Source organism: Cicer arietinum, chromosome 5, assembly GCF_000331145.2.
Source record: "Cicer arietinum cultivar CDC Frontier isolate Library 1 chromosome 5, Cicar.CDCFrontier_v2.0, whole genome shotgun sequence".
NCBI classification, from domain to species: domain Eukaryota; kingdom Viridiplantae; phylum Streptophyta; class Magnoliopsida; order Fabales; family Fabaceae; genus Cicer; species Cicer arietinum.
In genome coordinates this window covers 75,667,071-75,681,866 of record NC_021164.2, presented here as the reverse complement: position 1 = coordinate 75,681,866, position 14,796 = coordinate 75,667,071, and the positions used below count along the sequence as shown (strand labels likewise).

The 14,796-nt window shown below is 30.9% G+C and overlaps 1 protein-coding gene across 4 annotated transcripts; it reads right to left on the bottom strand.

Annotated features, from left to right (window-relative positions):
* Positions 1-881: 881 nt before the first annotated feature.
* Positions 882-7,458, bottom strand: LOC101503745 (protein EMBRYONIC FLOWER 1). 4 transcript variants are annotated; one of them, XM_004501120.4, is made up of 6 exons: positions 7,186-7,458; positions 5,961-6,168; positions 4,979-5,364; positions 3,347-4,635; positions 1,503-3,145; positions 882-1,392 (listed from the first exon to the last, which is right to left on the bottom strand). In XM_004501120.4, the coding sequence occupies exons 2-5, from the start codon at positions 6,056-6,058 to the stop codon at positions 1,529-1,531; spliced, it is 3,390 nt and encodes a 1,129-aa protein (XP_004501177.1). In that variant the 5' UTR covers positions 6,059-6,168; positions 7,186-7,458; the 3' UTR covers positions 882-1,392; positions 1,503-1,528. The 4 variants fall into 4 exon arrangements, with proteins under 4 accessions (XP_004501177.1, XP_004501178.1, XP_012571668.1 ...); XM_004501121.4 differs by having other exon boundaries at positions 882-1,389; XM_012716214.3 differs by lacking the exon at positions 7,186-7,458 and having other exon boundaries at positions 6,001-6,153.
* Positions 7,459-14,796: the final 7,338 nt, after the last annotated feature.

Below are 14,796 nucleotides of genomic sequence, written 5' to 3'. Positions count from 1 at the left end.
GTCTCTTCTTCGATTTCGACGACAACAAGGTAGTCATTCTTGAACCCTCAACTCCATTCTTCCATTTATCTCTTCATTTTTTATATTTCAATTCATTCCTAACTTAACAGTATTTCTTTTTTATCTTCATTTCTACAGGTATTAAGTTTTGTATCATTCCTTCCGTATCACAAATTTTTAATAGAAATTTCACAATTTTCATGAAGTAGAAAAATATGTTAAAGTTTGCTTGTAGTTTTGTTATCATAGTTTCATATGCATCAAATTCTTGAAATTAACAAGTTATATAAAATTTTTCGTATATAATGTCAACTTTTTAAATCAATTAAAAGTACGCAAATCAATTAAAAAATAATTGAATTTTAATTAATTTTGAGAAGAAAAAATAATCGATTTTAAAATTAAATTTGTCAAAATCAGTTGCATGATCAGAAATCGACTATTTAACTATAATCGATTTTACAATTGATTTTAAAACCAATTTTAAACTAAAAAATAAATTTGATTATAAATCTTAATCTATATAATATTCTAAAATGTATATAATTTGATTTTAAAAATAAAAAAAATGACCATACCCAACCCTAGTGGCAGCAGAATCACCTTCTGACACCTTATGCCGCTGCCACAACTAGCCACGATAAAGGGTGCATTATGTTGTACAAAAGCGGTATGAGGATGTGATGATGATGGTGGTGGATGTCGGACAACAACAATAGAGGGTGTCAGATGGCAATGACGTATGTAGAGCGGCAAAAATAAACATTGGCAGGTGTCGAATGGTGGTAAATAAGAATATAAGAAAAAAGAAAATGCAAAACACAAAAACAAAAACATTTTCTAAAATTGGAAAGATAAAAAAAAAAGAATAACCAAAAGAATTAAAACACAAATATTCGAATAAGTTTTATGTTATCTATTTTTTTATTTTTTACAGTTTTTAATAACTGTAAACAAACAGAGCCTAAATTATAGGTTTGTAGGAAAAACTAACAATCCAGCAGTAAACTGGATCTTTTACCTTCGTTTTAACACTTGTGTGAACTGTAACCATAGTATATTAAGTCTATACGGGGCTATTTTGAGTTTTCCCCATAAACTTTATGACATCATACATAAACTTTAGTACTAAGGGGCTATAAATATAGGCTCCCCATAAATTTTACGACACCAACAGAATATATGAAGCATGTATTGTTTCCTCACATCAATACTAATTACAACAGGTTAACTGCATCATAGATGCATGATTGTCTTCTATTCAGCTTTCGACATGGCATCTCGTTAACTCATTTCCGAGTCAATCAATTAGAGATTCCAAGACAAATATCACCTTCTACACTGACATGAAAGTCGTTTGCTATTCTCACGTTGCATGCAAGACTTGATCTGCTGAAATATTTGAGAAAAAACAGGAAAGTTAAGGTTTGTCAAAGAAATGCTGCATAAATACATAGCTAAAGCTGCTAAACAATAAAATTCAGAAGATTTTAAAGAGCTACCAGATCATGGAATATAATGGAAGATTTCAATGTTTTGTATGTTCTTTCATTTTAGTCCCCTTCAAATTCTTCTGCTGCTTTTGTCCACATGGAATAGGGAAACGATGCTTAGTTTTTGGAACACTCTTCTCAAATTTCAGATCCTCTCCTCTGATCATATAGACATTCCCTGTTTCCGGAACGGTGAAGTCAGCTGGATTTCGGTTCACCATACATGAGACACCAGATGTGATCTTTAACGGTACAGAGGTTTGAGTACCAAGGATTTCCGGTCTGCGTTGCAGTGAAGTTTCTGTTTCGCAATAAGATAAGCTATACTGCTTAACAAATCTATTCTGCAGGGGTGAGTTGGAGTTCTTATTCTTTTCCTTCTTTCCAAACTTTGTTGAATTTTGACCATTGGAACCAGCATCTCTGGTAAACTTCTTACCATGCTGGGTTGATGAAGATGCACCAAAGGTTGGGGAGCCAATAAAACAGCCATGTGGTTTATCCGATGAATAACCTCTGCTGTAATAATCAGATGGTTGCCTTTTCAGGGTACCATTTGTCTTAGATGCACCAATCTCCAACTTGGTATTGCAATCACTAGGATAAGAGGTTCTTTTGGGAATTTGAGCATTAACACCGACATTGAAGGGTGTACGTGACTGCATGCCTGCATCCATAAGGCTAAGTAAATGCATGGCCGGTATTGTTTCATTAGAATACAAATCCAAAGACCCCCTCAAATTTTGATGAGGCTCTATTCCATTATGCTTGCAAGGAAATGGGTATTCTCCATTCACCCTGTTGAAGGTTACAGGACCTGTAATCCTATTAAACTTTTCTTGGCCTGTAGGATTGATATTTGTATAGTTAAGATCAATATCCCTCTTCATGTTCTGCTTATGTACTGCACTGGATCGGAGTGAAGTTATGTCTATGTTGCTACTAGTAAGCTGATGAGAAACAACTTTTAGCGGCAAATCATACCCTGAGGAAGCATGATTTGGGGTCAATGATGCCCAAATGCGAGAAGCTTCGCTATCCTGATGTAATATATTCTTGTGCAAGCTACATCCTCCCATGGCTTGCAAAGTAGCATTAGAGGAAGCGCGCTCTTCAAGATTCCCATTAAACTTGCAATTTCGTACACTACCAAGCTGGCTAGAAACCATTGGCGAAAACTGGAACCCACTTGACAGCTTCTTTTGGGGCTGAGGAACCTCATATCCAAAGTGGGGTTGAGGTGGACACGGATTATTGACTCCCGAATTACTCTCATCGAACAGAGAAAAATGAACTGGCTTTCTTTTGCTAGGATTCACATTCTCTTCTCTTGTGACCATGTTATTTTTCTTATAACTTCCGTGAGATTTCTCCTTATGCCCCCCCTCTTTTAACAAGCTCATCTTCCCTTTTCCGTTTACACCCGTGCCAGACGACATTTGTGCTTTCCTACTGATAGAGGATTTTTCTACTGAGGAACATCTATTTTCCACGTCTGGAAGGCACCTCTCGTACTGATTCTTTGCCAAGAGTTCCACAATTTCCATGGGTATATCATCTAGTGTTCCTTGCTCAGACACCTCAGCTGCTTGTTCATTGTATCTTTTCATAATACCTAGTTGTTCCACAGTTTTTCCTGTACCAGTAATTTCCTGCAAAAATAAAATCATGATCTTCCGAGAAACACGTTTAAAGAAGTCAAAATGATTCAAATGGAAAGCCTATATACTAAACTCTGGTCAATTCTCACACGAATGAGGAGAAAAATTACATAGCTTGTCACAGAAATGAATCTCATTCTCATATCAACTAATCATGAAAAGTATTCTGTGAGGATTTTTGTGGTAACTTACTTCACAGTGAACTTTTCCAGGAATAGTATTTGTTGTGTGCCTGGAAGGAATGCTTGGTCCTCCAAAAACATTGGTTTCACTGTTTTTTCTATTAAATTGAGGTACTCTTGAAGTGCTCTCTTGCAAAGGCAGTGAGAAGGGACGGCGGTTTTCCATTTCATGGATATATTTTGTATTGTCTGGCAAATAATAGTTTAAAGCATTGTGCAACTCCTCCTCCTCCTCCAGTCCTTTTCCATTCAACATCCCTTGAACAGAAGGAATTGGAACATCTGCGGGCAAACTGGACCTGATTTTTACCCCTGAATATGCAAATGAATCTCTTAGGTGTATGTCATTTCTCTGGCAGTTTAAAGAATAAAGTTCTCCATCTGTTTGCAGCATTTTCCCCTTTTCTTTGGATGGATTGAACTCATTTTCTATTCTTAGGGTGTGCAAAGGAAAATTATCCATCCCTTTCCCTGTGAACACACCAGAAGATAATCTAGAAGAAGCAGTTTTAGATGCATACGCCTTATCTGTAGTATTGGTACCCTTATTTTCTCTTCTCTGTCCTTGTTGTGGCTCAGGAATCAAGTAATTGTCTACAAATTGATTCTTTTTGTTCTTCTTCTTACCCACGATTTGGCTTCTTTCAAATTCAGGTTTACTCCAGTTGCCTCTCTCAGTAACTTGCAAACCTGTTTCTGCTAGTACACCTTTGGAATTGGATCTATTACTGAAAACTATTTCAGTTGTTTTTGCACTCCCATCTAAGTTTCGACCTTCAACTTCAGTCCTCTGAAAACACGTACTTGCTGGTCTCCTTACTTCATCTAGGAGCAATTTCCTTTTTCTACTCTGACCCATATTTGTTATAGTCGGATCTCCTTGAATATCCACCTTTCCTGGGAAAATTGAGTGTAACTGTGAAGCTGCAGAAGTATTGGAAATACCATGGGATGTGGATTCTTGTATGGAAATTTTCTCCGTCTTCGATTCACCATTTTCACTCAACAAGTCAGTCATCAAACGCACCTTCCGAGGTCTCCTACGAAACAAACCGGTAGACTTTTCTGAATGATGATCCAGAAAATCATTGTCAACCATGTTGTCTGTACTTCCTGCAGGCACCGCATGATTACGAGCAAATGATTCAATAGGTGGTCCAGTTGTGTGGTCATATTTATTATCTGCCTCCATGGCTGTTGTCACTAAATCTTTCTGGAATTGGTTTTCTGCAGAAGTTGTTCCTCCATTACAAATCTCAGCAGAATTCTTACCCATGCATACTCCATTACTTTCAAAGCCTGTCCCAATTAAAAAAAAATTACCTTAATTGGAGCTTTGGAAATCAAGAACATATTGCTATAATATACACAAACTTGTCGCTTCAATAACACAAATAAAATAAATAAGAGTACTGCTGCTTGACAGGAAAATATCCTATTCAGCTGAAACTACTCTTTTAGATGTGCGCACTTCTTGTTCAAGGCCTGGATATATTTTAGGTAAGGAACACTAGTTACTTGGTGATTGAGATTGTCCTCCAATCCGATCTCAAGGACCGGAGAAAACAAATAAAATTAAACCGCCTACTTAAATTAAAATAATGAACAATATATACTCTTATATAACTGATATTAAAGTTACCGATTCTGCTGCCGACTCCAACTCCGACTTTCTTTTCTTTCTCAATACTAATTGGTAAGCAACCATCGACACTGCTCAGATTTGTATTAAGATCAATTTCTCTTCTCACAATAATGTCAGACATTGGATCTTTTTGAATGCCAGATTTGAGAGGTGCATTACTACAATTGGTATCAGATCTGCATCCAGTACTGCAATGTTTAAAGTTTGTTTGGTTATATTTGGGAATTTCTTTGGAAGCACTGTCTTGTTGAGAGTTTGAACAACCACAACATCTGTATTTTGGTACATCTAATGGTGGAAGTGACGGTTGCTTGTCAGACTCATCTACTGGAAATGGCCAACAAAGTTTCCAGTCTTTTTTTCGAATTTCTGAGACATATCCACTGCACTAACAATAATTAAAATAGTGTTAAATATTCTGAAAGGGAATCAAAAGACAGTTACTGATTCCACATAAGAAATCTAATCTTCAGTTTTTGTTCTGAAGAGAAAAGTTTGATATCACCCCATCCCAAATTAATTACAAAATCAAACACTTTTCAACATAATTCTTCAATATCCAGAAATTTCTATATGTAGGCATCACCAACCATATGACTCTTGAAAATAAGTCCTAATTGCCATGCATTAAAAATTGAATGGGTTCCAACTTAGAAAACATTGTAAACAACACCTTGCAGTATTGTCCTATAGTGAATAAAAAAATACTAGGAATTAGGAACTTTAATTAAGACAATGTAATCAACTATAGACACCAGCTACAAGATACTATAACTATATATGTTAAGGAAGACAAACTAAATAATTCAACATGCTCCCCTCCTCCTCATTCTAACAGAAGTTTATTTTTTTAATGGCAAAATATATTAATAGAAAACGAAGTATAAGGTGTACACCAATCCATTAGATTGAGATCAGAAAGCCCAAAAGGAAAAAGTAAAAGTAGGTTTTTAAGAATATATGTGGCATCAACGCATACCGTATTGAGAAATGTTCACATTTGCCTGCATCCCTCTTACCAATAGGATCGGAAAGATCGATAGAGATTGAGTCAATCTGGATATACGACGATCCCATGAACTCGATCAGTGACAATATTGTAATCACCTTGCAAATAATTTTCCACTACTGTGCATGTACATCTGCACAGTACAAGCAACCGCAGCTAGAAGCACAAGTAGTGTTTCCTATTCACAAATAATAAATTCAAAAAAATCAAATTAAAGTTTGAAATGGAAATAACGGGTGTAATTGTCTAAGAATTAAGTCAAGCTATTATTACTAATCAAACGATAATTGCAAGTCTGTGCCAATGTAAGGAAAAAACTTGTAACATATGATAACATCTTAATTAATCAAGCTTTGAAGAAAACCATTAGGGTTCATGCAAATCTACTAACAAATGAAAAGGAAAGACAAGGTCAACAAAGTCAAAGTCCAAGATAAAGCAATACAGAAGCAAAGAAAACTCCAAGCACAGTAATTAATCACATAAAATGATAAAATCCAAAATGATGAAAGTTCCTAAACCCTAGGTCAAATTCACTAAAACCTTCAATAAAGACTCTCAAAGTTAATAATAGAACATTTGAATCGTAACAGCAATAATAAATAACTATGTCATCATATAATTAGTTCAACGATAGAGACAGTTAACAAAACCCAACAAAGCATTAGGGTTTTTGAAATTGGAGGCGAAAATGGTCATATTGCAGCTAAAATATTCGAGATAGAAAAATTAATGCGTGGCAAGAAACTAACCTCACAATCTCATGTTTAAGGAGCTGAAAATAAACAAGAAGATGAAACGATGCACAAAAATCCATAAACTAATTAATAATTTAATATCCTAGGGTTCACCGTTTCAAAAATAAATTTATCTCTCTCATCAATTATAAACAAGAATTAACTTGGTTCGAATTAACAAAAAACGCGAGAGGAAGAAAAAAATTGGAAGAAAAAAAAAGCGTGAAATAGCAGCAATAAAGTTAAACGCAGAGAGGAAAAAAAAAAAGGAAATGCAAAGTAAAAGCTGAAGTGGACACACCATAAACAGTACAGTGAGCTTAATATTTATCAAACAAATCAAAACACGCTCCAGATTTTCAAAGAACAAGTTCCCGATTACAACGGAATCAATCATTGAATTCTGAATAGAGAGTGAAAATGATTGATCTAAAGGAGAAAGGTACACGCGAACTCACCTGCACATCACCGCACACGATCTCACCCAGCTTCGTAACCGATTCTCAACGGCTTTCCGAAGAAAAAAGACCGAATGATAGACCATTCGACGGAGAAGCAATTAAGCTCAGCTTGGAGAAATGATTTGCTACAACGCCAGCATAATTTAAGCGCGAAACAGTCACAAACCCTAGAGAGAGAAAGAGAGGGGCTTTCGATTCTTTCGGAATGAGAGAGAGTGTGTGAAGATGAGAGAGAATTTTTATCTTCTTGTCCTTGGAAGAAGATGTGTTTGTATTAAATATTTTAAATAAATTAAATTAAAAAAGAAAAAGAGAAAAATACCGTAGCAAGTCATGTCTATGTAGAAAGAGAATGTCAAGAGAGAGAAAGATAGATCGAATGATTTTTGAACACGTGGCGATAATGTGCGGCTCTTATCGCTAACCATTTATAATGGGCTTTTGTGTTGTGGACGGCGAGGAAACCCTAGAATGAAGGGTGAAAAAAAAAAGCGGGTACAGTACTCGCGCGTCGATCTCACGCTTTTCTTTTTTCAGCGCTTCATTTATTAATTTGTACCTGTCGTGTCATCTAAGGTTAAAGGTACTGATCATGCCATTTGCACATTAAATGTTGTTCATTGGTTCGTGTTTTGCACTGTCTTTTTGGGAGAGTGGGTATAGGTAGACTTTTGAAAGTTATTTGAAACCCTAAGTTTTTGGTATTTTTTGGAGGGTAACGGAAAATAAGGCACGTTTAACCCTAAACATTGCAGCACACACAATCTCAATTCTGTCCTAAACCAGTAGTGGTAGTAATAGAAAAAACGTTATTGCTTTTTTTTTTTATTAATAAAATAGCGATATTCTCGAGTAAGCTTTTTAATTAAGAAAATATATTGTCCTTAAGTCACAATTACATACATAACGCGAATTAAAATTCACTAGTAAAATTTACTATAAACAAAATATCTTGAGAATGATAGAGCAGATGATGTTAATCAACGGGTGATTTATAAAAATTGTTTGTGGTATTTATTTTTCATAAGACAAAAGAAAAAGTAGGAAGAGTTTAATTTTATTTTGGCGCTCAATAATATGGGTTATCTGAGTTGAAGACTCGATTATCAACATGACACTATTCTTCGAGTAGTGTGTTGAATTTATGTATTGTTTTCAAATAGTATAATTTACAACCAATATTCTAGATGGTTTTCTTGTATATTTTGTAAATACATATTTAATTTTCTAGTAGAATTGTTAAAATCACCATCACAATTTCACATAAAATCAAACCTGCATTGACTCTATATATCTTTTCTTCTTTTTGCTTGTACTTAGGTTGGGTGCCTTTGTACTCTTCTATATTTGGAACTTTGTTTTACTCTTAAAAAAAAATTAAGATACATATAAGTTAATTCATAAAATTTACCGCAATAAGAAATTGAAGAAATTTCCATATAATTAATGGTTTTGTTTTTTATCTTTGAAATTATTATTTAAAAAAATAATAATGACATGAAACAAATTAAAAACATATTTAATATATATATTTCAAACAAAAGGCAAACAATTTGTTTCCAAATTTCGGGCAATGTCTTCCACATATAAGTCTAATTTTTCTTCTGGAGGGTTTTTTTTAACCTGAGCTGGATATAGGGAGAATAATATTTATATCAGGGGTCTAGAACCGAGTTTAGATTACCATGCATAATCATGTAAGGTAATGTTTGTATGTTAATAAAAAATGGTATGTGCACCTAGGGAGTTTACATCACCCAAAACTTTCTAATCATATAAGCACTGTTTCTTTTTTGTTACAATAATATAAGCACTGTTTCTGCTAATTAAGAAAGTAGTAAACAGAATAAATTAGTGTTAATTTCTAGCGGAAGCTTCTTCTGCGCGTGACATTGACACTCAAATACTAATTACACATTGTGTAACTTTTTTTATAGAAAAAATTGTATAACTTTTATATAAAAATGAGAAATGTTAACTAAACGGTTAAGCAATTAAATATAGTCATTTTATATTTAAAATGTATTCGAGTTTGTATTTTTAAATTTTTAAAAGTTGAAAATTTGTTTTTTTCGATGTAAATATTTTAATTTTGATTTTCTTAATTAATATCGTAAAAGACATGTGTTAGTATGATCTTATAAAAATAAATATATTGGTATTTTGATCAGTTAATACTGAAAGGGTATCGTTGTAGTTCCTTAATATATTGAAACTGTAAATATATCTTTTAATTGTTAATAATCTGATAAATTAAATTGACAAATAAAAAATATTATTATTTATAAAAAAGAAAACATAGTCGAATACCAAACTAATTAAGTAATAAACGATAATTTAATAACCAAACTTATTAAAAAAAACATGTTTAGGAATTTTTAAAAATATTTTTTAGAGTAATTTAAATACATTATAAAGATATAATATAATAACGGTGTTTGACATATAGAAGGACCAAAATAACACCTTATTCTAAAAAAATATTGTATTAAGTATAAATCGCTCATATATCCCCTTAATTTTTGTCTCCTCTAAAAACAACTTATAGCATTAATAGACCAATTACATTCAATCGATCTGGTTCCTGATGGGACCAATGGATCGAATTTCTTAGTGGAGAGTTTACAATGAAACTAAATAAATGGCTTCTCTCTTCTATTATATGCATGTCAAAACTGAATTGTATCTTCCATCTCCGCAAATATATGGGTCAGTGTACAAAATCGAGAATGGTGTGTATGTAGAATTTCGTTTTAAAGTTAAAAAAAAATGTTATATACACACATAAGTACAAGGAAGTGGCTGCATGACCCATGTGACCATATATATGAAACGAAACCAATGTAATTAAAGAAAGCTGTACCAAATTTTCACACTTGTCAAAAATCCTCCACACCTACCCCACGTACCATCATATTATACCCAAATAAAACGACCCATCTATGTAACACAAAAGAAATTCATTAATTTTTTGTCCTTGGTTTTTCTTAAAAAAAAAAATAGTGTCCTTGGTTTTATTTATATTTATCATGTAGTGGAATATATGCTTTTCCCCTGTCAACTTTAATTTGTACAACACTTTGCTTCTGATGATTCTCATTTAAACCACCCAATCATATATATAGGCCCGAATTATACAAGCTAGTTTAATCATTTATGCGGAGTACAGAAATTGGGGGGAGAATTGGAAATGGAGGAAGGTTTTGACATTGAGGGAAATTTGATTCTCCAACAAGACCCATATGTGGGGGAGGCTGTAGATTACACTACAAACACATTTTTTACAATGATTAATTTCTATCTATGGAGAATGATGGTTTTTTTAGATAAGGAAATAAATTTTATTAAAAGAAGAGTACAAAGAGGTACTCGAACGGTTACACAAAATAGAGACTAAGATCTAGTAGAATAATTTTACTCACATTCTATGAAGAGTTTTAAAATACAATTCAAATCATGTGCTTGAAAATGGGAAGAAAAAAAAAAAACACTAATCCAACTATGTCCACCTTACCATAGTCCAAAGGCATGCAGCAAAAAAGACAAGACCCTACAAAATACTCATCCTGCTACAAAATACACTTTCAATGAGTTGGAGTGATATTCTAATGCGTTGGAGCGTGTTTTCAGAATGTAACTGAAACGGTAGCTCTAACTTTCTTTTATTTATTAATTTATCTCATGAGTTCTTATTAAAGAAAGGTATCTTAAGCACTTTTAATGGATCAAAAGAGGAAAAACTTTGTATTATAATCAATCATAAAATTTAAATTTAAAAAAAAAATTAAAACACAAGTTTTTATATATTTTTAAGGGTGTGTCTTTTATTAAAATTATATTAGACAGCTTCACATTTTCAAATACTATATTTTTATATTTGGATTACTAACACATGCCTTTGGAGTAGATTTTTCTTATCTTATTTGTATTATATTTGGAGTACCCTTCTCTTTCTATATTTATTTATAAACAAAAATTATTGGTGGACACCGATAATAGATAGAGAGAGTATAAAAGAGGGGAAATGAAATGTTTAATATAATTAATATGGTGTTAATTTAAAGGTAGAACTTGTTATATTTAATATAAGAAGTTTCTACAGTGATATATAAATTGAAAGCTATTTGTATATTATTTTATAAACTAATAAATTAACGATAATTTTTATGAATTAAATATTTATTGTCAATTTTTATAATTTAGAAAACATTATTTTGTAAAGAAAAAACATTATTTCATTTTTTTTAGCATTTTACTTATATTTTATCGTAAAAATAATCAATATTCACTACTATAAATAATAAATAAATAAAAATTTATTTCACTAATATTTTTGATAAATAATATTTGGTTAATATAATTTTTAAATGATAGGAAATAGTTTTTGTCAAAAACTCATTCATCTACTAGTTTAAAAATTAAATTTACTGATACATGTCAAATTGTCGAATGTACCATAGATTTTTTTTAAAATAAAATATTATATTTATTTTCTATTTTTTATAATTATAAAATTTACTTTTCTACCTTAAAAAATAAAGATTCATCTTTAAATTACTTTTTAAAAGATCCATATTAGACGCACCCTAAATTTAGTGATGAGCAAAATAGTATTAATTTTATCTTTAATGGAAGTTGCTAAATCATTTTTCTGGCACACAAAATCCATCTTCCTATTATATAGTGCATCAAATGGTAGTAAACTTTTTTAAAAAGAAAAAACTAAAAAAGAAGTAAAATATGTGTATCTCAATCCGAATACAAAATGTAAATAGCCAAAAGGCTATTATCTCAATTCTCTAAGCCAATGTGCATATATAAACTTTACTTGAATACATGTATGTTACTTAATTTATAATTTGATAACAAAAAAAAAAAAAAAACCTCCACAATTATTTTCGACCTCATACCACATTTTTTAGATATTGTCTGCTTTGGGATCTTATGTGTGACTCTCATAGTTTTTCATTAGTAAAACACTTATTTATATATAAAGGAGTGTGAATGTTGTTTATAAACTAGGATTTTTCTCAACTTTCAATCAACATGGGATTTTTTTGTGTAACAGAAGAGTTGTCTTATTATAGGTTAAAGGGTTAAAGGATATATCTGTTCTCGTGTGTGTCTTAAATCCTCGTTCCAACAGACGAATCATTGTTCTGACCTCAACTAACATTTATGTGGCAATGTCCACTTTGAGGTGTTGTGTGTAAGCTCCCGTAGTTTTGTCCTTATTAAAAGATACCTCAAGCGAATAGAGAAATTGTGGATGTTGTTTATAAAATATCACTAGTCTTGAATCCTAAACAATTTGGGACTTTTTTGTATACCAAAATAATAATTTCCTAGTCGGGTCTAAAGAGTTTAAAGATTTATTAGTCATCATGAGTGGCTTAGACTCTTATTTTCCACAGAGAGCGTCACTGTTCCAACTTCAATCAAGCCATATTTTTAATGTATTAATGATCACTTTTAGGTATTGTGTGTAAACACTCTCATGGTTTTGTCATTAGTAAAAGGTGTATCGATAGACAGATAAGTGTAGGTGTTGTTTATAAATTACCATTTATCTTGACGACTAAGCAATGTGAGATTTTACGGTGTACCAACAATAGTCCACAATCGAGGTTAATGGACTAACGAGTTTGCCTTCTACTTTGTGTGGCTTAGACTTGGTCTCGTTTCCCATAAATGACATTAAAGATTTGATTTGGTTCAGAAAAGTTGGTCGAATTGAAGAATATATAGTATGACAATGTTTCTCCCCTGGAACGTGATAGTGGTACCTGTAATAATCACTTTAAAGCTCAAATAAGTGTTTGATTAAGTAAACATTAAATGTATATTGTATATTTTTATGACATGGGAAAAATAATATTTATAAGATGGATTATCAGCGTATTATAAATGTAACCTCAAAGACTACGGATCTTGCGTTGTGATCCTTGCCCTTTGCTTGTTCTATTAGAGACGTACAAATAAAGGAATTGGTTTGAGAGTTTAAGATACGTGAGCTTTAGACGCCTTTTTGGATATGATTCATAATGGAATAGGCTTTAGTTTAAGAGAAAAAAAAAACAAAAATTTTGGGGTGTTTGAAGTGGTTCTTGGTTTCTAAATTTTTATTTTAAAAGTTGATTTTTAAAATAAAATGTATCGGTATAATTTATGTTATTTTATATATGGAATGGAAAAAATGTTATATTTAATGTATATTTTGGGAATATTAATTAATTTTGTATGTTAGTATTAAAATTAGAATTTAATTATTAGTACAAATATTATAATTAGACTTTCTATGTTATTAATTAGTACATATATGATAGTTTTTAGTAAATTATTCATAATAATTTTTTTTTGTTCACAAAGTATGTATAATTAAGTTAATATCTTTTTTTGTCAAAAAAAAAAAACTAATATATTTTAGAATAAGTTCATTGTTAGTAGTATGCTAATAATTGTTATTTATTATATTAATTAGTACGACAAACATTAGATTAGGTTTTCATATATTTTTAATTGAAAAAGTAATTTATTTTATTTTATTTTTTATGGAATATTTTTATTTTAATATCTTTAAGTTGTGTGTTTGTATCAATGTTTATAGCTTATCTGCTAGTCTATGTTAGTATTAGGATGTTATTTGTAGAATACGAATAATTTAAAAAATATGTTTATATTAAATAAATGTGATTTTAATGACAGTAAAGAAAAGAAACACAAAAGAAGCTCAGTTACGTGATATTCGGCCAACGGTTCAAAAGCAGGCTTAATTTGAAGATCTTATTTATTTTACATATTATTCTTGCAAGTAATCATTCGACCTTATTTATAAGCAAATTTTTTATTTTATTTTATTTTATTTTATCTTATCTTATCGATGGATTAAAAAAAGCATAATTTTTTAATTTTTCTATTTTAAATTATATGTTATTTTAATAAAATATATTTGACTTCAAATTAAATGTCGTTTTACACTACTAATAAAACCTTAATACATATGTTCTTATTATGTCATTTACTATTAATTACTCTATCTCATTCTAATTCTTTTAATTTATATTTTTCATGTCATTAATAGATGAAACTTATGTAGAGTATTAATAACTTGTAATTTTTCTTTTCTATACAACATTAATTATATTTCTTATTTTATTAAAAATTTAGAGTAAGAGAGTGTTTGATCCGGTTTAAAATATACTTAAGATTTAATGAACACATAAACTAAGGCGACAGAGTGTTGATACACTCTAATCCCGCAACCTTTACTGTATTTTTTAATTTATATTAAATTGTGTGATGTATAATTTGAAACAGATAGAATACATATTAAGAAACTAATGTTAACTACTAAAATACCATTTATTATTATAATAAATAACACATTAAATTTGCATTGAAATTATGCCGTCGTCTTATATAATGTGAGAGTTAATAAAATATATTTTTAAAATAATAATATTAAAAAAAGTTAAATTTATTGACTTTTAATGAGATTTAACAATGATGACTTTTATTACTACATAAGGCAGGATGAAGTACAAAATTCCAAATTAAGCTATTTCTTTTTATGATGCATGGATGCGACATTTATTTTAACAAATTTGC

Bases quoted from the DNA above. Each gene is read 5' to 3' on its own strand.
- LOC101503745 (XM_004501120.4), bottom strand. From the start codon at position 6,058: ATGGGATCGTCGTATATCCAGATTGACTCAATCTCTATCGATCTTTCC. The intron at 4,636-4,978 runs GTAACTTTAATA...TAATTGGGACAG, and splicing joins TGGAGTCGGCAGCAGAATCG to GCTTTGAAAGTAATGGAGTA. The intron at 3,146-3,346 runs GTAAGTTACCAC...TTATTTTTGCAG, and splicing joins CTGGAAAAGTTCACTGTGAA to GAAATTACTGGTACAGGAAA.